We start from the raw sequence: 26,938 nt of genomic DNA, 5'->3' as shown, positions 1-26,938 counted from the left end.
AAGTGTGTGATACAATTAAATATACATTTAACAAATCGTGAAGTTTTCTGCAAGAATATGTGCAAAACTGTTTGTAATGGCAACCGTTCAAAATATGGGCGTGCGGTTTTTTTTTATTTAATTACATTAAATTGTATTTTATCAAATGAGTCCATTCAGGTGTTCCACCACTCTCTGTTGCTCTCTCGCACTGATTGATCGAATCGTTCCCATGCGAAAGAATGGGAAGAAAAGGTTTGATTTAATTTTTGTTAGTACTGTTTTAAATCGGATTTTGGTCGGCTGTTATAATCATTGATTGTGGAAAATTGGTTGAAATAAAGTTTGATAGAAAAGAAATAATTTAATTTAATTTATTATAATTTAATTTATGATAAATTAATTTATTTTATTTTAATTTAATTTAATTTAATTCCATAACATTTCATTTCATTTCATATCATTTCATATCATTTCATATCATTTCATATCATTTCATATCATTTCATATCATTTCATATCATTTCATATCATTTCATATCATTTCATATCATTTCATATCATTTCATATCATTTCATATCATTTCATGTCATTTCATGTCATTTCTTGTCGTTTCATGTTGTTTCATGTCATTTCATGTCATTTCATGCACAGCAATATCGCGCGCGCGCAAGCATGCTCACTCCCACAGCAACAGCTAATCGAACATATGGCACCACCCCCACCCACAAAAAAACACACCGGCAACAGCTGTTGATACGGTGCGCGCTCCGTTTGCCTTAGCGCGGTATCGATGTGAAAAAAAGGGAAGCAAAGGTTTGATTTATTTTTTGTTAATACTGTTATAAATCGGATTTTGGTCGGTTGTTATGATCATTGGTTGTGTAGAATTGATTGAAATAAAGTTTGTTAGAAAAAAAATAATTTAATTTAATTTATTACAATTTATTTTAATTTTATTAAAAACGAAATAATTTAATTTAATTTAATTTTATTTTATTCAATTTAATTTAATTGCACTTTATTTCAATTCATTTCATTCAATATCACGCGCCGCAATAACGCGCGCGCATAAATACGCACGCATGCAACCGCACGCAACAGCTGATCGAACATATGGCACAACCCCCACCCACAAAAAAAAACACCGGCAACAGCTGTTGGTACCGTGCGCGCTCCGTTTGCCTTAGCGCGGTATCGATGTGAAAAAAAGGAAAGCAAAGGTTTGATTTATTTTTTGTTAATACTGATATAAATCGGATTTTATTCGGCTGTTATGATCATTGATTGTGTAGAATTGATTGAAATAAAGTTTGTTAGAAATAAAATAATTTAATTTAATTTATTACAATTAATTTTCATTTTATTAAAAATGAAATAATTTAGATTAATTTAATAGAATTGAATGTAATTTAATTGCACTTTATGTCAATTCATTTCATTTCATTCAATACCACGCGCCGCAATAACGCGCGCGCATAAATACGCACGCATGCAACCGCACGCAACAGCTGATCGAACGTATGCCACCCACCCCCACCCACAAAAAAACAACACCGGCAACAGCTGTTGATACGGTGCGCGATCCGTTTGCCTTAGCGCAGTATCGATGTGAAAGAAAGGAAAGCAAAGGTTTGATTTATTTTTTGTTAATACTGATATAAATCGGATTTTATTCGGGTGTTATGATCATTGATTGTGTAGAATTGATTGAAATGAAGTTGAATAGAAAAAAAATAATTTAATTTAATTTATTATAATTTATTTTAATTTCCTTAAGAATGAAATAATTTAATTTAATTTAATAGAATTTAATTTAATTTAATTGCACTATATTTCAATTCATTTCATTTAATTCAATATCACGCGCCGCAATAACGCGCGCGCATAAATACGCACGCATGCAACCGCACGCAACAGCTGATCGAACATATGGCACAACCCCCACCCACAAAAACACACACCGGCAACAGCTGTTGATACGGTGCGCGCTCCGTTTGCCTTAGCGCGGTATCGATGTGAAAGAAAGGGAAGCAAAGGTTTGATTTATTTTTTGTTAATAGTGATATAAATCGGATTTTGGTCGGCTGTTATGATCATTGATTGTGTAGAATTGATTGAAATGAAGTTGGATAGAAAAAAAATAATTTAATTTAATTTATTACAATTTATTTTAATTTTATTAAAAACGAAATAATTTAATTTAATTTAATTTTATTTTATTCAATTTAATTTAATTGCACTTTATTTCAATTCATTTCATTCAATATCACGCGCCGCAATAACGCGCGCGCATAAATACGCACGCATGCAACCGCACGCAACAGCTCATCGAACATATGGCACAACCCCCACCCACAAAAAAACACACCGGCAACAGCTGTTGATACGGTGCGCGCTCCGTTTGCCTTAGCGCGGTATCGACGTGAAAGAATGGGAAGCAAAGGTTTGATTTATTTTTTGTTAATAGTGATATAAATCGGATTTTGGTCGGCTGTTATGATCATTGATTGTGTAGAATTGATTGAAATAAAGTTTGTTAGAAAAAAAATAATTTAATTTAATTTATTACAATTTATTTTCATTTTATTAAAAATGAAATAAATTAGTTAAATTTAATAGCATTTAATTTAATTTAATTGCACTTTATTTCAATTAATTTCATTTAATTCAATATCACGCGCCGCAATAACGCGCGCGCATAAATACGCACGCATACAACCGCACGCAACAGCTGATCGAACGTATGCCATCACAACGCGACACCGTCAAGGTCAACAGCTGTTGGTACCGTGCGCGATCCGTTTGCCTTAGCGCGGTATCGATGTGAAAAAAAGGGAAGCAAAGGTTTGATTTATTTTTTGTTAATACTGTTATAAATCGTATTTTGTCGGCTGTTATGATCATTGATTGTGTAGAATTGATTGAAATGAAGTTGGATAGAAAAAAAATAATTTAATTTAATTTATTACAATTTATTTTAATTTTATTAAAAATGAAACAATTTATTTTAATTTAATATAATTTAATTTAATTTAATTGAAGTATATTTCAATTCATTTCATTTAATTCAATATAACGCGCCGCAATAACGCGCGCGCATAAATACGCACGCATGCAACCGCACGCAACAGCTGATCGAACGTATGCCACCACAACGCGACACCGTCAACAGCTGTTGGTATCGTGCGCGCTCCGTTTGCCTTAGCGTGGTATCGATGTGAACCGTGCCGCGGTCGAGGTTGAAATGAGCTCGTCCAGGTGGGTTTCCCCCACGCTCGCGTTTTCTCCCGCGCACTAATTGGTCGAAGCGTTCCCATACCGAAGAGAGGGAATGGCAAATGTTGGCTGAATTGTAAATGGTATGTCTGAAATCGGATATCCGCTTTAATAGCAATTAATATTTATTTTATTTAAAATTAATTACACTAAATGAAATTAATTTCACTGCAATGCACATAAGTTAGGTTAAATAGAATGTATGAAGGTGGTTTGAAATTATTTAATGTGAAATGTTAATAAATGTATTCATTTATTTAATTAATTATTGGAATTATAGTGAAGTGTATTAAATTGCATAAAATGAAATAATTGTTTAAATTTATTTATTCAATGAAGTGTTATGAAAAGTGAAGAATGTAGTGTAATTTATATTGTTTTTTAATTTATTAAAAACCTAATGTAAACTTTTTTAATTACATTCAATGTAATGCAATGTAATTAAATTTCAATAAATTTAATTTAATTTAATTTAATTAATTTTAATTTATTTCAATTTATTTTAATTTACTTTAATTTAATTGAATTTAATTTAATGTAATTATACTTTTATTAAATTTAATTTTAATTTAATTTAATTGAATATAATTGAATTTATTTGAATTTAATTCAATTTATTTTATTTCAATTTAATTTAATTTAATTAAGTTTAATATAATTTAATTTAATTCCATAAGATTTCATTTCATGTCATTTCATGCACAGCAATATCGCGCGCTCGCGCATGCGCACTCGCACAGCAACAGCTGATCGACCGTATACCACCCCCACCGAAAATAAACATCACCGGCAACCGTCTCTTTTTTATCGTGCGCGCTCCTTCCCGCCTTAGCGCGGTATCGATGTGAACCGTACCACGGTCGAGGTTGAAATGAGCTCGTCCAGGTGGGTTTCCCCCACTCTCGCGCATGCGCACTCGCACAGCAACAGCTGATCGACCGTATACCACCCCCACCGAAAATAAACATCACCGGCAACCGTCTCTTTTCTATCGTGCGCGCTCCTTCCCGCCTTAGCGCGGTATCGATGTGAACCGTACCACGGTCGAGGTTGAAATGAGCTCGTCCAGGTGGGTTTCCCCCACTCTCGCGCATGCGCATGCGCACTCGCACAGCTGATCGATCGTATGCCCACCCCACCGAAAATAAACATCACCGGCAACCGTCTCTTTTTTATCGAGCGCGCTCCTTCCCGCGTTAGCGCGGTATCGATGTGAACCGTACCACGGTCGAGGTTGAAATGAGCTCGTCCAGGTGGGTTTCCCCCACTCTCGCACACGCGCTCGCGCGCTGGCTCAAGATTGGCCCGTTCCGCGGCGTACTAATACATGCTCATAAAAAGCGTCAAACCCGTTTCTCGCTTTGCGCGCAACGTGCACAAAGCGGAGAACGGGTTCGACACCACCGGCCCTCGTGTAGCGATAGGAAAACGTTTGCCGGTGTTTGTAAATATGCGTATTTTTTGCCGGATTTGAGCGTTCTGATTGGCTTGTAACGCTAGTATGGAAACGTAAACGCCCAGCGTGACGATTCGAGCGGGATGAAGCGATCTGAAACCCCAGGCGCGGGAACGGCTCATCCGAAAAGCGTTACATTAACGAAAATATATATTAAGACTAGCTTAAACTCCGGGCCCGGTAGATTACAGGGCTACGCACGATAAGGGGATGTAAGAAGATAGGGGATGTGAGAAGATAGGGGATGTAAGAAGATAGGGGAGGTGAGAAGATAGGGGATGTGAGAAGATGGGGGATGTGAGAAGATAGGGGATGTAAGAAGATAGGGGATGTAAGAAGATGGGGGGTGTGAGAAGATGGGGGATGTGAGATGATAGGGGATGTAAGAAGATAGGGGATGTAAGAAGATGGGGGGTATGAGAAGATAGGGGATGTAAGAAGATGGGGGGTGTGAGAAGATAGGGGGTGTGAGAAGATACGTTGACTACAAACATCTAGTTTCTACTAACATTGACCAAAAACATCTACTTTGGTCGCAAACTTCAAGTTTCCACCAACTTTGACCAAAAACATCAACTTTGACCGAAAACATCATCTTTGGTTGCAAACTTCCAGTTTCCACCAACTTTGACCAAAAACATCTACTTTGACCGAAATCATCATCTCTGGTCGCAAACTTCAAGTTTCCACCAACTTTGACCAAAAACAACAACTTTAACCGAAAACATCAACTTTGGTCGCAAACTTCAAGTTTCTACCAACTTTGACCAAAAACATCAATATTGACCGAAAAAATCAACTTTGGTCGCAAACTTCAAGTTTCCACCAACTTTGACCAAAAACATCAACTTTGACCGAAATCATCATCTCTGCAAATCATCTTCAAGTTTCCACCAACTTTGACCAAAAACAACAACTTTGACCAAAAACATCAACTTTAGTTGCAAACTTCAAGTTTCCACCAACTTTGACCAAAAACACCAACTTTTACCAAAATCGATGGTTTTCTACCAACTGCGTCTGAAATCAGCCATTTGCAAGTAACTTTGACCAAAAACACTAACTTTTATGAAAAACACCAACTTTTACCAAAATCGATGGTTTTCTACCAACTGCATCCGAAATCAGCCATTTGCAAGTAACTTTGACCAAAAACACTAACTTTTATGAAAAACACCAACTTTTACCAAAATCGATGGTTTTCTACCAACTTCGTCTGAAATGAGTCATTTGCAAGTAACTTTGACCAAAAACACTAACTTTTATGAAAAACACCAACTTTTACCAAAATCGATGGTTTTCTACCAACTGCGTCTGAAATCAGCCATTTGCAAGTAACTTTGACCAAAAACACTAACTTTTATGAAAAACACCAACTTTTACCAAAATCGATGGTTTTCTACCAACTGCGTCTGAAATCAGTCATTTGCAAGTAACTTTGACCAAAACACTAACTTTTATGAAAAACACCAACTTTTACCAAAATCGATGGTTTTCTACCAACTGCAACCGAAATCAGCCATTTGCAAGTAACTTTGACCAAAACACTAACTTTTATGAAAAACACCAACTTTTACCAAAATCGATGGTTTTCTACCAACTGCAACCGAAATCAGCCATTTGCAAGTAACTTTGACCAAAAACACTAACTTTTATGAAAAACACCAACTTTTACCAAAATCGATGGTTTTCTACCAACTGCAACCGAAATCAGCCATTTGCAAGTAACTTTGACCAAAAACACTAACTTTTATGAAAAACACCAACTTTTACCAAAATCGATGGTTTTCTACCAACTTCGTCTGAAATGAGTCATTTGCAAGTAACTTTGACCAAAAACACTAACTTTTATGAAAAACACCAACTTTTACCAAAATCGATGGTTTTCTACCAACTGCGTCTGAAATCAGCCATTTGCAAGTAACTTTGACCAAAAACACTAACTTTTATGAAAAACACCAACTTTTACCAAAATCGATGGTTTTCTACCAACTTCGTCTGAAATGAGTCATTTGCAAGTAACTTTGACCAAAAACACTAACTTTTATGAAAAACACCAACTTTTACCAAAATCGATGGTTTTCTACCAACTGCGTCTGAAATCAGCCATTTGCAAGTAACTTTGACCAAAAACACTAACTTTTATGAAAAACACCAACTTTTACCAAAATCGATGGTTTTCTACCAACTGCGTCTGAAATCAGCCATTTGCAAGTAACTTTGACCAAAAACACTAACTTTTATGAAAAACACCAACTTTTACCAAAATCGATGGTTTTCTACCAACTGCAACCGAAATCAGCCATTTGCAAGTAAGTTTGACCAAAAACACTAACTTTTATGAAAAACACCAACTTTTACCAAAATCGATGGTTTTCTACCAACTGAGACTGAAATGAGTCATTTGCAAGTAACTTTGACCAAAAACACTAACTTTTATGAAAAACACCAACTTTTACCAAAATCGATGGTTTTCTACCAACTGCGTCTGAAATCAGCCATTTGCAAGTAACTTTGACCAAAAACACTAACTTTTATGAAAAACACCAACTTTTACCAAAATCGATGGTTTTCTACCAACTGCAACCGAAATCAGCCATTTGCAAGTAACTTTGACCAAAAACACTAACTTTTATGAAAAACACCAACTTTTACCAAAATCGATGGTTTTCTACCAACTGCAACCGAAATCAGCCATTTGCAAGTAACTTTGACCAAAAACACTAACTTTTATGAAAAACACCAACTTTTACCAAAATCGATGGTTTTCTACCAACTGCGTCTGAAATCAGCCATTTGCAAGTAACTTTGACCAAAAACACTAACTTTTATGAAAAACACCAACTTTTACCAAAATCGATGGTTTTCTACCAACTGCGTCTGAAATCAGCCATTTGCAAGTAACTTTGACCAAAAACACTAACTTTTATGAAAAACACCAACTTTTACCAAAATCGATGGTTTTCTACCAACTGCGTCTGAAATCAGCCTTTTGCAAGTAACTTTGACCAAAAACACTAACTTTTATGAAAAACACCAACTTTTACCAAAATCGATGGTTTTCTACCAACTGCGTCTGAAATCAGCCATTTGCAAGTAACTTTGACCAAAAACACTAACTTTTATGAAAAACACCAACTTTTACCAAAATCGATGGTTTTCTACCAACTGCGTCTGAAATCAGTCATTTGCAAGTAACTTTGACCAAAAACACTAACTTTTATGAAAAACACCAACTTTTACCAAAATCGATGGTTTTCTACCAACTGCGTCTGAAATCAGTCATTTGCAAGTAACTTTGACCAAAAACACTAACTTTTATGAAAAACACCAACTTTTACCAAAATCGATGGTTTTCTACCAACTGCGTCTGAAATCAGCCATTTGCAAGTAACTTTGACCAAAAACACTAACTTTTATGAAAAACACCAACTTTTACCAAAATCGATGGTTTTCTACCAACTGCGTCTGAAATCAGCCATTTGCAAGTAACTTTGACCAAAAACACTAACTTTTATGAAAAACACCAACTTTTACCAAAATCGATGGTTTTCTACCAACTGCGTCTGAAATCAGCCATTTGCAAGTAACTTTGACCAAAAACACTAACTTTTATGAAAAACACCAACTTTTACCAAAATCGATGGTTTTCTACCAACTGCGTCTGAAATCAGCCATTTGCAAGTAACTTTGACCAAAAACACTAACTTTTATGAAAAACACCAACTTTTACCAAAATCGATGGTTTTCTACCAACTGCGTCTGAAATCAGCCATTTGCAAGTAACTTTGACCAAAAACACTAACTTTTATGAAAAACACCAACTTTTACCAAAATCGATGGTTTTCTACCAACTGCGTCTGATATCAGCCATTTGCAAGTAACTTTGACCAAAAACACTAACTTTTATGAAAAACACCAACTTTTACCAAAATCGATGGTTTTCTACCAACTGCGTCTGAAATCAGCCATTTGCAAGTAACTTTGACCAAAAACACTAACTTTTATGAAAAACACCAACTTTTACCAAAATCGATGGTTTTCTACCAACTGCGTCTGAAATCAGCCATTTGCAAGTAACTTTGACCAAAAACACTAACTTTTATGAAAAACACCAACTTTTACCAAAATCGATGGTTTTCTACCAACTGCAACCGAAATCAGTCATTTGCAAGTAACTTTGACCAAAAACACTAACTTTTATGAAAAACACCAACTTTTACCAAAATCGATGGTTTTCTACCAACTGCGTCTGAAATCAGTCATTTGCAAGTAACTTTGACCAAAAACACTAACTTTTACGAAAAACACCAACTTTTACCAAAATCGATGGTTTTCTACCAACTGCAACCGAAATCAGTCATTTGCAAGTAACTTTGACCAAAAACACTAACTTTTATGAAAAACACCAACTTTTACCAAAATCGATGGTTTTCTACCAACTGCGTCTGAAATCAGCCATTTGCAAGTAACTTTGACCAAAAACACTAACTTTTATGAAAAACACCAACTTTTACCAAAATCGATGGTTTTCTACCAACTGCAACCGAAATGAGTCATTTGCAAGTAACTTTGACCAAAAACACTAACTTTTATGAAAAACACCAACTTTTACCAAAATCGATGGTTTTCTACCAACTGCGTCTGAAATCAGTCATTTGCAAGTAACTTTGACCAAAAACACTAACTTTTATGAAAAACACCAACTTTTACCAAAATCGATGGTTTTCTACCAACTGCAACCGAAATCAGTCATTTGCAAGTAACTTTGACCAAAAACACTAACTTTTATGAAAAACACCAACTTTTACCAAAATCGATGGTTTTCTACCAACTGCGTCTGAAATCAGCCATTTGCAAGTAACTTTGACCAAAAACACTAACTTTTATGAAAAACACCAACTTTTACCAAAATCGATGGTTTTCTACCAACTGCGTCTGAAATCAGCCATTTGCAAGTAACTTTGACCAAAAACACTAACTTTTATGAAAAACACCAACTTTTACCAAAATCGATGGTTTTCTACCAACTGCAACCGAAATCAGTCATTTGCAAGTAACTTTGACCAAAAACACTAACTTTTATGGAAAACACCAACTTTTACCAAAATCGATGGTTTTCTACCAACTGCGTCTGAAATCAGCCATTTGCAAGTAACTTTGACCAAAAACACTAACTTTTATGAAAAACACCAACTTTTACCAAAATCGATGGTTTTCTACCAACTGCGTCTGAAATCAGCCATTTGCAAGTAACTTTGACCAAAAACACTAACTTTTATGGAAAACACCAACTTTTACCAAAATCGATGGTTTTCTACCAACTGCGTCTGAAATCAGCCATTTGCAAGTAACTTTGACCAAAAACACTAACTTTTACCTTTTTTACCTACCTACCTAACTTTTACTAACTTTTTTAAGAAAGTGTAAGAATTAAGGTGGTGTAAGAAGATAGGGGACGTGTAAGTAGTTCGAGGGTGTAAGAAGTAAAGAGGTTGTAAGTGTATAAATTTCGAGGGTGTGAAAAGATATTGAGGTTTAAGTGCTACGATGGTGAAGAAAGGAATAGGGTTGTATGGAAATCGATGCTGGAAAAAACTTAAGGATGAAATGTTTTTTCAGGAGTATAAGGAATCCCCTATATTGGTGAGAAGAAACTCTTAAAGGTTAGCAAGGAAAAGGAAAGAAACGTTCGTTTGTATGGGATGTTGAATTTCGTTGAAAGTGAAACGGTGAAAAAATAAATGTGCATGCAAGGTAAGGAATGGCGGAGACGCATGGTTGATGAATCTCGATCACCGAAAACAACCCGGCGATCGTAGGTAAGAGCATACCGGAATGGTTTTCGGTATTTCGTGTCCGTCGTCTGGTGGAATTGTTGGTGAAAGAATGTTGTTCCAAGTCCATGGCAATGTCAAGTGAATTGCTGATGAAGTGTGGCTAAAGCTAAAAGAAGAAAGTGGCGTGTAATAATAATGATACATATTGGAGGGTTATTTTTTTTTTTTTTTTTTTTGGTGACGGGGAGGGGAATCTTCGAAAGACAACCAACATAGGATAGTGTGGGATTCATTCGATCGCAATCACACAGTGAAGGAGTTACGATCGACGCCTACCCACTAAACCCCTCCTCGACCTGATTTGTTCCTGTCCTTGGAATCGTCATCGTAGCCTGCATCGTGAATGGAAAAGTGTGAGCTGGTTCATTGGCTCGTCGGCTGCAGCGTTACTAAAAAAGAAAAAAAAACCTATGAGTAGATGTACATGAAGTAGAATGTCGATACCTTAAAATTTGATGTCTCCAAAGCCACGTGGTCCTTGCGTATCCGTGCGTCGTGAAAGAATGAAGCTCGAAGTATACATGAAAGTAAAAAGGAAAACGAAACAGTGATTAGTAAGTGCATTTGAAGTGTAGGTAATGTAGTATAGAACTTACCCTTGTTTTGGATGGTCAGCATTGCGTGAAGATCCTTGAAGATGAAGATCCTCCATGCCATCGAATGACACTAAAACAACGATCGTGCTCACAGGTGCTGTATGTTTTTTGTGCGGGTGAGGAGCGCCAAGGAGCGGATTGATGCAACCGAAACAGAAAGTTCTACACGACAGCATTGCACAAAACAGTTTGGCAATGGCAATGTAGCCGAGCGCAAAGTGTATAATAAGCTCATTATGTAACCTTTTATGCATTGCGCTAAGTGAGTTTGGTGTTAGGCTTATGCGTTTAAATAAAGTTTAATGAAAATGTTGAGTCTAAAAATAACTTATAACACTGATTGGTTTCAAATTTAAAAATTAAATCTTGTATAATTAAGCTGCTGGTTGAGTAAAAAAATATAATTTCAAGTAAAAAGAAATAAATAATAGTAAATGTAAATAGTTTCGAAAAAGGGTGACCATGCGTTTTTATTCATGTAACGTTTGTTATTGCAATAGATACATCACGCGACTTCCAAGACACGTCGGACCCCGGATAGTCACTTAACAGCATCAACATTTATAAGCGTCGGCTTTATAAATGTGAGCTTACGTGAATTATCCGTTGTCCGACGTGACTCTTAGTTTCGTGTGCTGAGCGAAATGAAAAAAAAATAATCACACGAAACTTCCAAGACACGTCGGACCCCGGATAGTCACTGAACAGCATCTACATTTATAACCGTCGGCTTTATAAATGTGAGCCCTCATGAACTATCCGTTGTCCGACGTGACATTTGGTTTCGTGCGGTGAGCGGAATGGAAAAAAAAATCACACGAAACTTCCGAGACACGTCGGACCCCGGATAGTCACTGAACAGCATCAACATTTATAAGCGTCGGCTTTATAAATGTGAGCTTACGTGAATTATCCGTTGTCCGACGTGACTCTTGGTTTCGTGCGCTGTACGGTTTGATAAAAAAAACGCACTGTCGAAGCTTTCGAAACGCCATGGTCACCCTTTTCGATGCAGAACAATGTTACAGATAATTTTTGCAAAATTAACGCAGTGCAAAACAAAATCAAATAAGTTATTTATAATGAACAAATAATTTATAATGAGAAAGAAATGTTATTTATAATAAGAAAGATATAAAATAACGAATCAAACTTAAAATAAAATAGCTAAAATAAATAACAATATAATAACGAATTAGTGTTATAAGTTATTTGTTTCTAAAATAAATAAAATGGTATTAGCGGTTAATGTAGTATGTGGTGTTTAGAGTAAAGTGTTAAAACTGTGTTAATAATTAATGCTATTCAATATAAAAAAATTAAAATTAACAGTAAGTAAGGTTGCAAAACTATTGTTTAATTATTTAAGATACAAAATTGATTGTATATGTGTGTTCGTACATCTTTAAGTTTTTAACGTATTAGCTGACACAGTACGACAACCATTTCATCAATGATTATAAGCGTGAGAGTGCAATTTTGTATTAGTCGTTAAAAAATTAAAAGTGGCCATATATGCTCCAATAATTATATCGTAAAAATATAAAAATATACAAATAAAAAACCACATCACTAAACTTCCAAGACACGTCGGACCCCGGATAGTCACTTAACAGCATCAACATTTATAAGCGTTCGCTTTATAAATGTGAGCTTATGTGAACTATCCGTTGTCCGACGTGACTTTTGGTTTCGTGCGGTGAGCGGAATGGAAAAAAAATCACACGAAACTTCTAAGACACGTCGGACCCCGGATAGTCACTTAACAGCATCAACATTTATAAGCGTCGGCTTTATAAATGTGAGCTTACGTGAACTATCCGTTGTCCGACGTGACTTTTGGTTTCGTGTGCTGAGCGAAATGGAAAAAAAATCACACGAAACTTCCAAGACACGTCGGACCCCGGATAGTCACTTAACAGCATCAACATTTATAAGCGTTTGCTTTATAAATGTGAGCTTACGTGAACTATCCGTTGTCCGACGTGACTTTTGGTTTCGTGCTGTGAGTGAAATGAAAAAAAATCACACGAAACTTCCAAGACACGTCGGACCCTGGATAGTCACTTAACAGCATCAACATTTATAAGCGTCAGCTTTATAAATGTGAGCTTACGTGAACTATCCGTTGTCCGACGTGACTTTTGGTTTCGTGTGCTGAGCGAAATGGAAAAAAATAAATAAAATCACACGAAACTTCTAAGACACGTCGGACCCCGGATAGTCACTCAACAGCATCAACATTTATAAGCGTTCGCTTTATAAATGTGAGCTTACGTGAACTATCCGTTGTCCGACGTGACTTTTGGTTTCGTGTGGTAAGTGTGTTAACATAATAATTGATAATTGGTTGTTTTGTGTGCATTATAAATAATCGTTTCAATACGGTTGTCTTTAAACGGAATCTTTAAAGTTAAATAATAGTTTTGCAACCTTGTGTATTACAATGAGAGTTAAAGAAAATCTAACCTAACTTTCTTAGCGCAAAGCATAAAAGGTTACATACTACGCTTATTTTACACTTTGCGCTTCGCTACATCGCAATTGCAAAAATGTTTTGTGCAATGCTGTCGTGTAGAACTTTCTGTTTCGGTTGCATCAATCCGCTCCTTGGTGTTCACCTGCACAAAGAACATACGGTACTTGTGAGCACCAACGATATGTTTGTTGCGACAGTCTTTGGCAGTTGTTGTGATGATACTCCGATGCCGATCCCGGTGTCTCTAAAAGCAGAGAAGTGTATTAGTAAATGTGTAATAGTGTTGCGTACAATATGCGCATACGTACGTTAACAGTTACAGTCCCGTGATGTAGTTTCCAGAGGTCTGTCCCGATGCTGCTACTTGATGCTCTTGATTGACACTGCTGCTGCATGTTGTTTGTTCGCGTGCTCCCAAAGTGATGCGGCGACATGAAATAAATAAAAAAAGAAAGAATTAATAAGTGAATAACACCAATGGTAGGAATGGATAACGACGATACGTACATTATGTTTTATGTTTATTATGTCATTATGTTTATGTTTCAAAATTTGATGTATCCAAAGCCATGTGGTCCTTCCGTATCCGTGCGTCGTGAAAGAATGAAGCTCGAAGTATACATGAAAGTAAAAAGGAAAACGAAACAGTGATTAGTAAGTGCATTTGAAGTGTAGGTAATGTAGTATAGAACTTACCCTTGTTTTGGATGGTCAGCATTGCGTGAAGATCCTTGAAGATGAAGATCCTCCATGCCATCGAATGTCACTAAAACAACGATCGTGCTCACAGGTGCTGTATGTTTCTTGTGCGGGTGAGGAGCGCCAAGGAGCGGATTGATGCAACCGAAACAGAAAGTTCTACACGACAGCATTGCACAAAACAGTTTGGCAATGGCAATGTAGCCGAGCGCAAAGTGTATAATAAGCTCATTATGTAACCTTTTATGCATTGCGCTAAATGAGTTTGGTGTTAGGCTTATGCGTTTAAATAAAGTTTAATGAAAATGTTGAGTCTACAAATAACTTATAACACTGATTGGTTTCAAATTTAAAAATTAAATCTGGTATAATTAAGCTGCTGGTTGAGTAAAAAAATATAATTTAAAGTAAAATAAAATAAATAATAATAAATGTAAATAGTTTCGAAAAAGGGTGACCATGCGTTTTTATTCATGTAACGTTTGTTATTGCAATAGATACATCACGCGACTTCCAAGACACGTCGGACCCCGGATAATCACTCAACAGCATCAACATTTATAAGCGTGAGCTTTATAAATGTGAGCTTACGTGAACTATCCGTTGTCCGACGTGACTCTTAGTTTCGTGTGCTGAGCGAAATGAAAAAAAAAAAAAAATAATCACACGAAACTTCCAAGACACGTCGGACCCCGGATAGTCACTGAACAGCATCAACATTTATAACCGACGGCTTTATAAATGTGAGCTTACGTGAACTATCCGTTGTCCGACGTGACTCTTGGTTTCGTGTGCTGAGCTGAATGGATAAAAAAACGCACTGTCGAAGCTTTCGAAACGCCATGGTCACCCTTTTCGATGCAGAACAATGTTACAGATAATTTTTGAAAAATTAACGCAGTGTAACACAAAATAAAATAAGTTATTTATAATGACCAAATAATTTATAATGAGAAAGAAATGTTATTTATAATGAGAAAGAAATAAAATAACGAATCAAACTTTAAAAAAAATAGCTAAAATAAATAACAATTTAATAACCAATTAGTGTTATAAGTTATTTGTTTCTAAAATAAATAAAATGGCATTAGCGGTTGATGTAGTATGTGGTGTTTACAGTAAAGTGTTAAAACTGTGTTAATAATTAATGCTATTCAAAATAAAAAAAAAATTAACAGTGAGTAAGGTTGCAAAACTATCGTTAAATTATTTAAGATACAAAATTGATTGTATATGTGTGTTCGTACATCTTTAAGTTTTTAACGTATTAGCTGACACAGTACGACAACCATTTCATCAATGATTATATGCGTGAGAGTGCAATTTTGTATTAGTCGTTAAAAAATTAAAAGTGGCCATATATGCTCCAATAATTATATCGTAAAAATATAAAAATATACAAACAAAAAACCACATCACTAAACTTCCAAGACACGTCGGACCCCGGATAGTCACTTAACAGCATCAACATTTATAAGCGTTCGCTTTATAAATGTGAGCTTATGTGAACTATCCGTTGTCCGACGTGACTTTTGGTTTCGTGCGGTGAGCGGAATGGAAAAAAATCACACGAAACTTCTAAGACACGTCGGACCCCGGATAGTCACTTAACAGCATCAACATTTATAAGCGTTTGCTTTATAAATGTGAGCTTACGTGAACTATCCGTTGTCCGACGTGACTTTTGGTTTCGTGTGCTGAGCGAAATGAAAAAAAATAAATAAAATCACACGAAACTTCTAAGACACGTCGGACCCCGGATAGTCACTCAACAGCATCAACATTTATAAGCGTTCGCTTTATAAATGTGAGCTTACGTGAACTATCCGTTGTCCGACGTGACTTTTGGTTTCGTGCGGTGAGCGGAATGGAAAAAATCACACGAAACATCTAAGACACGTCGGACCCCGGATAGTCACTTAACAGCATCAACATTTATAAGCGTTCGCTTTATAAATGTGAGCTTACGTGAACTATCCGTTGTCCGACGTGTCTTTTGGTTTCGTGTGGTAAGTGTGTTAACATAATAATTGATAATTGGTTGTTTTGTGTGCATTATAAATAATCGTTTCAATACGGTTGTCTTTAAACGGAATCTTTAAAGTTAAATAATAGTTTTGCAACCTTTTGTATTACAATGAGAGTTAAAGAAAATCTAACCTAACTTTCTTAGCGCAAAGCATAAAAGGTTACATACTACGCTTATTTTACACTTTGCGCTTCGCTACATCGCAATTGCAAAAATGTTTTGTGCAATGCTGTCGTGTAGAACTTTCTGTTTCGGTTGCATCATTCCGCTCCTTGGTGTTCACCTGCACAAAGAACATACGGTACTTGTGAGCACCAACGATATGTTTGTTGCGACAGTCTTTGGCAGTTGTTGTGATGATACTCCGATGCCGATCCCGGTGTCTCTAAAAGCAGAGAAGTGTATTAGTAAATGTGTAATAGTGTTGCGTACAATATGCGCATACGTACGTTAACAGTTACAGTCCCGTGATGTAGTTTCCAGAGGTCTGTCCCGATGCTGCTACTTGATGCTCTTGATTGACACCGCTGCTGCATGTTGTTTGTTCGCGTGCTCCCAAAGTGATGCGGCGACATGAAATAAATAAAAAAAGAAAAAATTAATAAGTGAATAACACCAATGGTAGGTATGGATAACGACGATACGTACATTATGTTTTACTGGCTACGATGAATGTCAGTTGTCTTCGACTCTGTTTTATGCTTGATGTGTGATGAATATCCACTTGCTCGTTGCAGCATCCGGGATTCCATTCTCATTCAGCTTCTGAAAGCTATGGAAAATGGAAATGTAAATATGTTGCAAATTTTGAATAGAACGGTGAAATGATTAAAAAGGAAAAAATATGATACCGGATAAAAGAAAACACTCCAACAGGTGCTGATAGCTGAATCAGAGTAGAAAGTTGAATATGTTGTCCTGGAAAGAGCAAATTGTGTAAGCAAAAAAAAATAAACGTATGTTGTATGCATATTGTTTGTGTGTGAAGAAATGTATTGCTTACCTATTATTTGGGTTGTCATAAATTGGGCGAATCCATTCATCCTTGGGTTGAAGCTGGTTCGTCGACAAATAGTCAAATTATTACCTGAAGGAAGGAGAGGTTAGAGCTATTTGGTCATGAAATATTGTAAATATTTTAATTTTTTTTTTTTTTTTAAATTTATATTTTTTTTTGTTTCTTTTTTCTCTTACCGAAGTACGAACGCGTTCCAGCATCATCATTGAATGTAGTGAGGCATGAGGCACAGACATTCTTGATAACTGTAGTAAGATTAATAAAAAAAAAGTTAGTTATTTTGTTATTAAATTTCTTATTTTTTCTCTTCCTTCTGACCTACATTGGAATGCGTCCGAATTATCCGAAAGTCTCGATCGAGGAACTTGGTCAAAGTCTATGTTTGTTTTCGGGCTGAAATGAAAAGGAAGAATATAAAGTTTTTTTTCTTAGATTTGTTTTTCTTCATTTCACCTACCAACACGCGAATGCGTCTGAATCCGATGATTGAGGGCGTCCGAAAACTCGATGAGGGCGAACAAATTATTAACTGTAATCGATGAGGGAAAAAAGGTTCACAATTACTTCTTGCTTGTACTTGATACTTTCATTCGTTTTCCTTACCTCCATCCGAATGCGTTCAACCATCAACAACAGGCTCGACCAATAAGGCACGAAGGACACATGGTACCTGTAATATGAATAAAAACAAAACAGATAGTAATGCAGTTTGTTTTTTCTTCGTTCCCAAATGCTCTTACCTGAATCCCCGAACACGTTCAATCGTCAATGATTTCTCGATACACAATGTTTCGCGTTGAGACACCATCTTGATTGTCGTGTTCAGGATTTGCGATCAGCACAGCTATATTCTCTCGTGTCGTGACGCGGGACACTGCCACGTACAGCTGGCCGTGTGCAAACACATCCTTTGGCAGATAGAGGCCCAGATGGTTCAGTGATTGTCCTTGTGCTTTATTGATGGTCATGGCAAAGCACACCTGCACCGGGAACTGTTTGCGGCGGATTTGGAACGGTTGGCCCTTGTCGTTGCTGTCACAGTAGATGCGTGGCAGCAGCACGTCCGTTCCTCGCCGCTTGCCCGTCAATATCTTGGCGTGCAAGCAGTGCGTCTTCATATCCACAATCTGAAGACGCGTTCCGTTGCAAAGTCCCATGTCGGAATTAAGATTTCGCAACAACAGCACCGGTGTGGATCGCTTCAGCCGTAAGCGATGCAGTGGTATGCCGCTAATGTTGAGCGAGTTCAGGTATTCGGATGGAATCTGCAAGTGCTCATGCTCCTCCGGGTTTACCAACGTGTCTACGGAACGATACTCCCTTGTCTGGCCGGGTAACTGATCCATCACAATGTTGTTAATGGCGGCAACGTCAACATTAAATGGAGACAGGATCGCACGATCGCAAAAGAATCGATCTGGATCCTTACAGTTCCGTTCCATGTCTGGGTAGATGCGGGCAATCAGCTTATTGATGTCCTGAGCCGAGTTCGCCGTACGGGGTACAACCATATCGTGCGGTATTTTTGCCAACGATGGGTCCGCTCCTGCAAACGTATCGTGTCGCCCTTCACCGATACGCAGCAAAAAGTTGGCAAATTCCTGCAGCTCGCTGGCTCGAGTCGCGTTAGGAGCCGTGCGTACCCGCATGTTAACGCACAGCCGTAGCGTCGTACAGAGGGGCCATAGTGTGCTCCGTTTGATGCACTCGTTGATTATTTGTGCATCATTACCCTTTGGAACGATGGGCAAAATTTGACGGAAGTCACCGGACAGCAGTACCACCTTGCCGCCAAATGGTCGCTGCACGCCCGTTATGTCCCGAATGGTACGATCGACTGCTTCCAACGCGTATCGGCTGCTCATGGATGCTTCGTCCCACACGATTAGCGTTGCCTGGCGGATGAGTTCAGCGCGCTTCGACTGTACTGGGATGTTGCAAGTGGAGTGTCGGTTTAAGTCGAGCGGAAGCTTAAACGTTGAGTGGACCGTTCTTCCTCCACTAAGCAACAGCGCTGCTATTCCACTCGCCGCAGTGGCAAGCGCAATCTTTGACTGGCGTCGCGTGTATGCGAGGATTTTTTCCAGCACGAAAGATTTGCCCGTACCGCCAGGACCGTCCAGGAAGAAAAAGCGATTGTCGTCCGCATCATAGGTTCCGGTTCCAGAGTTGGTGTTCACATCCGTTGTATCCGTATCCGTAGTGCTCGTCGCTATCCGAACTCGATCAATGGCCGCCGTAATTTTGTCGTACACTGTACGCTGCTCGTCGTTGAGAAGGTGTAGGGTGGCCAAAGTTTCGTCCAGATCGTTCACTGCGTAAGCCCGTTCGGTGGTGATGAACTCGTTCACCTCATTCGCATCGTTCCTGAGGTGCTCTGCAACGTGTTCATAGTCCTGCAGCTGTGGCATATCGGGAAAGATGGTTAAATCCTTTGCCGGAATGGTACCTCGCAAGAACCGATCGATTTCGCGCAGCGCACGAAAACGTTCGACGTCAATCAGCAGCGTATTCAGGTCGGACTGTTGTGATGTATACCGGTCGCGATTGTGGAAGTGAAAGTCTTCACACAATAGCTCTGCGTACTTATCCCACAGCTTGCGCGGTTCTTGCGGCATCCCAGCTGAGAGAATAAGCGCAAAGAAATGGCGAAATTGGGAGGGCATTTGGAATGTGGCCGCTTCCTGTAGAGCCCGTTCCCACTCGGAATCATCTTGCAACAGTCCTTCTCTGATGGCAGCTTGCTGGAACGTTGCGTACACTGTGCCGTCAACAGTGCGCAAATTCTCGAACGATGTTGGTCCTTTGCGGTAGCACAGTAGCAGTCGCAAACAGTAGCGCTCCAAGAGCTGCATTCCGCAGGACACCATGCGTCCAATTACCGTTTTGTGCGAGGTACGGATGCGACGTATCCACTGCTTGGTGCCAAGTTCGTGCCACGGTTGTCGCTGCCGCGCTGTCGGTTCACCGTACCGATAGTACATGGGTACGTCGTGATAGAGGAGCGTTTTGGCGAAATCGTCGTTAGCCGCAAGCAAGAAAAACTGAGTCAGCATTGTACGTTTTCCCCGGTTTAACGCGCACGAAAGGTTTTCGTTCGCTCGGTAAAACACGTACTGCTGGTTCTCCAGGTGGATGGGCAGCGTCACGACGGTGTGCGTTTTCGCCTGCAGCTCGAAACGCATGATACGCCAGCAGCTATCTGTCGGTGATAAGTAACGTGCGTCGATGAACTGCTGTATCTCATCATTGCCACCAGTGACAGATACGCTCAGCCGATCCTGACCCTTGTACACGTACTTGTACAGATACTTTACACTGCTGATCGTTGTACATACTTCGACGTTGATGTGGCAGTTGTACTTGTGGCTTAACCACGGGTTGTACGGTACAACGTTACGATTGTCGAGCACCGTTCCATTAACCGTCACGGTGCGTCCACTGTTCCGGCGACGATACTGCGGATAGCCGTTTTCCATGCTGTGTGTCCGTTCGCAGAAAGGCTTTGGATATCCCTTCGAACAGACACCATCCTTCATGCATGGTGAGGCAGGATGAGCTGGTCCGCACGGTCCATGTATCATGCAGGACTGCACCGTTTGGTAAAGTTGCTCGCATCGTTCCGGATCGGGCAGCTCAGCCGATACAAACCGATCGTAGCTGTCCGGCGTTTGGGGTTTGTCTGCTTCTGCCAGTATCATGAGGATGTGGGCATGAGGTAGGCCACGTTTTTGAAATTCAATGACGTGTATGCGCGCTACCTCAACGCCAAGAGCTCCCATCGTCAGATCCTGAAGGATGGCTTTCAGCTTCAAACGGAAAACACGTACTGCCAGATCGGGTCGATCAGGGGCACGTTGCCTTGGGGTCAGCAGGTTCTCGGTAATTTCCGGCCATTTCGGATTGCACGTCACGGTCAGAAAGAGGTCCGGTTTACCAAACGTGCGGACAATGCTCATCGCATCGTGGTACTGGGCCTGCATGTAACGGGTTCCACCGACAAAATTTGGACCCAGTATTACACGCGTACCGGTGCGCGCGAGCGTTGTATCGTTCGGCCGACCGTCGGCTGGTATCGGCACCGGACCTTCGGTCGGCATGTTCGGCACGTTGGGTTGCAGTTCAGCAATCAAACTGTCTGCGCCAGCAAGATCGATCAAACCTGCGTATGCTTCTGTGCGCATTTGTGCCTGGTTATCCCGCACATACCGCAAACGCTGCAGCTCCATGATGGAATAAAATTCCACACAATATTGCTGGAACAATCGTCCACCACGATGTAGCAGCGCATTGGTGCTGCTTTCCCGCCAAGCGATGCGATACGCGGCATATTCCCGGGCTGAAATCTGATGCGCTGATGATGCAGTATCCTCCACATTTCGTTCCGACTCTCCATGTGGATTCTCCTCTCCTGCACCATCATCAGTTGTAGCGGCCGTTGTTGACTGTTGCCGACCTCGGGCTGTCGGTCTTTGCGGACGTACCTTCGGTATTCCGTAGGTCCAACTCAATTCACCCCGTGGAAACAAAAGTGGTAACTGACATGCCATAAAGTATTGGTTATGCTCATATACTTGCTGCAGTTGGTAACCGGCACGTGATTGTAGCACCAAGTCACGCGTTTGTTCCCTGTCAGCTCCAGTTTCGTCGCAGATGAATACGGCTCCCACCTCTTCTGCAGTTGGTGCATTGTAGCGCCGCTGATCGATTCCGGAAACTCGCGTGTGAAGACGAATTCGCAGATCGTCTCGAACGGACATACGTTCGTATGCATAACTGAACAATGCTGCCAGTGGGTTGTGGGTGGTAAGCACGCGTTGCACGACCGAGAGGATGTTACGATCCAGCTCACCTCCGAACATAGTGGCGCGTTGGTTCAGCATCGACGCGTACTGGTCCTCCGAGCTGGGATCGTAAAAATAAAGCTGGGCAAAGCTGGGTGAACGTCCCGGAAGTGCTGCAAATGAGCCAATGCGATGGCAAAGCGCACCCTGTATGCGGTAGTTGTAGATGCCACCTTGAGCGACACGCTCATCCTGGCGCACAGGGTCATTGCCACGAATAGATGCACCGGTCGAAGTAAAAGCGAATGCATTATTGTACTTTCTGATGTTCTTCATGAACGCTGGCACATCAAACAAATTTCGCAATTCGGCCGGTGGATCAGCATATGGTTGAAGCACTACCTGCCCATTGTTGCAGCACACAGTCGGTGGTTCACCGGGCCACTTTAACGCGGAACAGTGGATGCATGGTTCCCGTGCTGGCAGGGTGTGAACCTCGGGATGATTGTACTGCTCATGGTTGCCATGTGCCACTCTTACCATATGGGTCATACGTTGCAAGGCAATATATGCACGCTGGCGAGCTGCTTCCTCTTCGCGCAGCTGATGCACGTATGCTTGTTGCTGCTGTTGCAGCAACGGTACAGCAATTGTAGTGACCGTTGCTGAATGGACAGTTGTTGCCGGTGTTGTTGCCGTTTCTGATGTTGTTGATGTTTCTGTTGTTGTTGTTGTTGTTGTTGTTGTTGTTGTTGTTGTTGTTGTTGTTGTTGTTGTTGTTGTTGTCGTAATAATTGTTGTTGCTGATGTTGTTATCAAAGGTGGTAGCATTGCCGAAGAAGAGGTTGGCGCAGTAATTGCACTAACTGCCGGTCGCTTCAATGCCCGACTCAGGGCGGTCCGTTTTCTGCCAAGTCTTGCCTTTCGTTCAGCCGGCGTTTCTTCCAATGGCGTGCCATATTGTGCAGCAATCTCCATCCGGATCGATTCCTCGCTTGATTGAGCTGGTGCAACATCTACCGCCATATTTTGGTTTGAGGTAGAAGGACGGTCTGTTCCGGAAGTTACCGCCATTGTCGGAGCAAAGCGTTTGTTGGCTCTGTACCGTGCAGCTCGTTCCCTTGCAAGCCGTGCCTTTCTTTCATTTGCCGTTTCAGCCGGTGGTAATTCCAATACAGGTGGCACCATTGCTGATGGTGGTGCTTGCTGTTGGTTGACTGTTTCAGCAGCGACCACTGTATCGGCTGCGGCAGTAGTTGTTGCCGTTATCAAAGGTGGTAGCATTGCCGAAGAAGAGGATGGCACAGCAATGGTATCAACAGCCGATCGCTTCAATGCCCGACTCAGGGCGGTCCGTTTTCTGCCAAGTCTTGCCTTTCGTTCAGCCGGCGTTTCTTCCAATGGCGTGCCATATTCTGCAGCAATCTCCATCCGGATCAATTCCACGTTTGATTGAGCTGGTGCAACATATACCGCCATATTTTGGTTTGAGGTAGAAGGACGGTCTGTTCCGGAAGTTACAAAATCGTATGAAAAGAAAGCATTCGGAAATTAATTTTGATGCGAAGATTTTCAATAAAATATATATTTTGTGCCATTGAAGCATGTATAGGAACGCCTCAAATTATGCATTTATTTGTTGCATTTATTCAAATGCCTCAATTAGCGAACAAATCAACGTGAACAATGGTAGTTGCAATTTCGGCAAGGATACGTATTGTTTTCCGCAATATGAGATGTTGTTCAAATTGGAAATTAAAAAAAAATAAACAGCGAATATAGCGAATAACACAAATGCGCAAAACAAATAATCACTGCACAATAAATATAATTTTAAAAAATGTGGGTAAATTCGTTCTATTATGTCAAATTTTTTTAAATAATAATGTATTATCGTTATCGCTACAAAAAGGTCTAACAACATATACCCGTAAAACGTGAGCTACGCAGTGCGCAGAAAAAAAAACATTCTCTTCTATATGGAATAAATAGTTTATGGATGCATGATTTAGCGATAATCATCAATAATGATGAACCTTAATGATGATAAACACTAATGATGATGAAACGTTATTATTAACATCAACAATGATGAAACTTAATGATAATCATGAAAAATGATGAAACTTGTTGAAAACCATCAATTTTAACGAAACTTGATGGTAATCATCAATAATCAACAAAACTTTATGCTGAAATAATGTTACATATCTGTAAGTCCAATAATAAAAAAAACAATTTTTATATTTTAATTAATTTTAATTTTAATTATTTTACCTCAAATTAATTCAATCAAACATGTGCGTGCGTCCATGTTTTAAATTATTCGAAAGTTCATATATTTAATTCAAATCATTCAATCTTGTCTTGTACTTGCGTGGGTGCAATACGCCGCAACCTTGACAAACAGCTGTTCTGACGTACGCCCACCGCCTTCCGCGTATGTAGAATGTGTGCGAGCATATGTGCGATGCTATTGGCCGCAAACAATCTTCCTCTCTGTTTGCCACAACATTTTTTACTATTTCCAATGTGTTTACCTGCATTGGAACATGTGGTTGAAAATGATATGCACAGGTATATTTATATCCGAAAAATAATCTGTTCAGTGCCCTTCTTCAAAAGAACGATTTGATGGACAAATTGAAAGACATCTGAGCACATCGACGTAGAACAGCTTATGGTAGCAAATGAACAGATCTATCCAAATGTGTGTTACAATTGAAGATCCATTGGAAACTGACCGAGTTATAAGCATGCAAAGTGGCAAAATGAGGAATTTTTTGTAAAAACCGAGAAAATGTTAAGTCTTTGTATCTCGAATAACATTTGACACAGACATCTTAGCACATCGGCGTAGAACAACTTTTGGTAGCTAATGAGCAGATCTATCCATATCTGTGTTACAATTGAAGATCCATTGGAAACTGACCGAGTTATGGCAGGTGACAGAAAAAGCTTAGGTCGCGAATAACTTTTTTGCCCGACATCGGAGCACATGGTCGTTGAAGACTTTGAGCTTGCATTCGTCGAGATCTATCCAAATCACAAAGAAAATTCAAAATCAGTTGGTAAATGACTGAGTTATGGCAATTCGACTGAAGGTAGGCAATTCGTATAAGCCATTCAATGTATTAAAAGTTACTTTTTCGAATAACTTTTTCCACAGACATCTGAGCACATCGGCGAAGAACAACTAATGGTAGCAAATGAACAGATCTATCCAAATGTGTGTTACAATTGAAGATCCATTGGAAACTGACCGAGTTATAAGCATCCAAAGTGGCAAAATGAGTTTTTTTTTTAACAACCGAGAAAATGTTAAGTCTTTGTATCTCGAATAACATTTGACACAGACATCTTAGCACATCGGCGTAGAACAACTTATGGTAGCTAATGAGCAGATCTATCCAAATCTGTGCTACAATTGAAGATCCATTGGAAACTGACCGAGTTATGGCAGGTGACAGAAAAAGCTCAGGTCGCGAATAACTTTTTTGCACGACATCGGAGCACATGGTCGTGGAAGACTTTGAGCTTGCATTCGTCGAGATCTATCCAAATCACAAAGAAAATCCAAAATCAGTTGGTAAATGACTGAGTTATGGGCAAAAATAGAAGTTGAAATGCGAACCGCGAGAAATAAGCCTGAAGGTAGGCAATTCGTCTAAGCCATTCAATGTATTAGAAGTTACTTTTTCGAATAACTTTTTCCACATACATCTTAGCACATCGGCGTAGAATAACTTTTGGTAGCTAATGAGCAGATCTATCCAAATCTGTGTTACAATTGAAGATCCATTGAAAACTGACCGAGTTATAAGCATGCAAAGTGGCCAAATGAGGAATTGTTTTGTAAAAACCGTGAAAATGTTAAGTCTTTGTATCTCGAATAACTTTTTCCAAAGACATCTTAGCACAACGACGTTGAATAACTTTTGGTAGCTAATGAGCAGATCTATCCAAATCTGTGTTACAATTGAAGATCCATTGGAAACTGACCGAGTTATGGCAGGTGACAGAAAAAGCTTAGGTCGCGAATAACTTTTTTGTCCGACATCGGAGCACATGGTCGTGGAAGACTTTGAGCTTGCATTTATCGAGACCTATCCAAATCACAAAGAAAATATGAAATCGGTTGGAAAATGACTGAAATATGGGCAAAAAAAAGAAGTTGAAATGCGAACCGCGAGAAATCAGCCTGAAGGTAGGCAATTCGTATAAGCCATTCAATGTATTAGAAGCTACTTTTTCGAATAACTTTTTCTACAGACATCTGAGCACATCGGCGTAGAACAACTTATGGTAGCAAATGAACAGATCTATCCAAATGTGTGTTACAATTGAAGATCCATTGGAAACTGACCGAGTTATAAGCATCCAAAGTGGCAAAATGAGGATATTTTGGAAAAACCGAGAAAATGTTAAGTCTTTGTATCTCGAATAAAATTTGACACAGACATCTTAGCACATCGGTGTAGAATAACTTTTGGTAGCTAATGAGAAGATCTATCCATATCTGTGTTACAATTGAAGATCCATTGGAAACTGACCGAGTTATAAGCATGCAAAGTGCAAAATGAGGATTTTTTTGTAAAAACCGTGAAAATGTTTCAACCGAGTTGAGATTTTAAAAACAATAAATGTACTGGAAAGGAAGTTTTCATTCCTTTCGACAACAATTTAAGCGCAGCGGAATATAATTCGTTTATTTTTTTCATCACATTGCTTACATTCGGACTCAATCGGCTCAATCGTCCTTCACTTGCTTGGTATGT

General features: G+C 39.3%; 1 protein-coding gene and 2 long non-coding RNA genes across 16 annotated transcripts in view; 1 reads left to right on the top strand and 2 right to left on the bottom strand.

Annotated features, from left to right (window-relative positions):
• Positions 1 to 26,938, top strand: part of LOC125773561 (uncharacterized) — an 80,018-nt gene that overhangs the window by 22,361 nt on the left and 30,719 nt on the right. The window contains exons 2-3 of one of the 12 annotated variants that reach the window (XR_007420199.1): positions 235 to 796; positions 1,204 to 2,019. The exons of 8 other annotated variants lie outside the window; for them this stretch is intronic. This is a non-coding gene — a long non-coding RNA (uncharacterized LOC125773561). 3 more of the 12 variants (XR_007420205.1, XR_007420207.1, XR_007420208.1) reach the window with 3 other exon arrangements.
• LOC125773564 (uncharacterized) overlaps positions 1 to 26,938 on the bottom strand; it is a 57,592-nt gene that overhangs the window by 997 nt on the left and 29,657 nt on the right. The gene's annotated exons all lie outside the window — the stretch shown is intronic.
• Positions 17,696 to 26,938, bottom strand: part of LOC125773559 (uncharacterized) — a 32,820-nt gene continuing 23,577 nt past the window's right edge. Inside the window, exons 1-2 of one of the 2 annotated variants that reach the window (XM_049444401.1) lie at positions 18,117 to 25,244; positions 17,696 to 18,046 (exon numbers count right to left, since the gene is read on the bottom strand). In XM_049444401.1, the coding sequence (XP_049300358.1) occupies positions 18,135 to 23,639 (5,505 nt within the window). In that variant the 5' untranslated portion in view covers positions 23,640 to 25,244 and the 3' untranslated portion in view covers positions 17,696 to 18,046; positions 18,117 to 18,134. Of the gene's footprint in view, positions 25,245 to 26,938 lie in introns of those variants that run through there. The other variant, XM_049444402.1, reaches the window with a different exon arrangement.

Source organism: Anopheles funestus, assembly GCF_943734845.2.
Source record: "Anopheles funestus chromosome X unlocalized genomic scaffold, idAnoFuneDA-416_04 X_unloc_4, whole genome shotgun sequence".
NCBI classification, from domain to species: domain Eukaryota; kingdom Metazoa; phylum Arthropoda; class Insecta; order Diptera; family Culicidae; genus Anopheles; species Anopheles funestus.
This window is presented reverse-complemented; position numbering and strand designations above follow the sequence as displayed.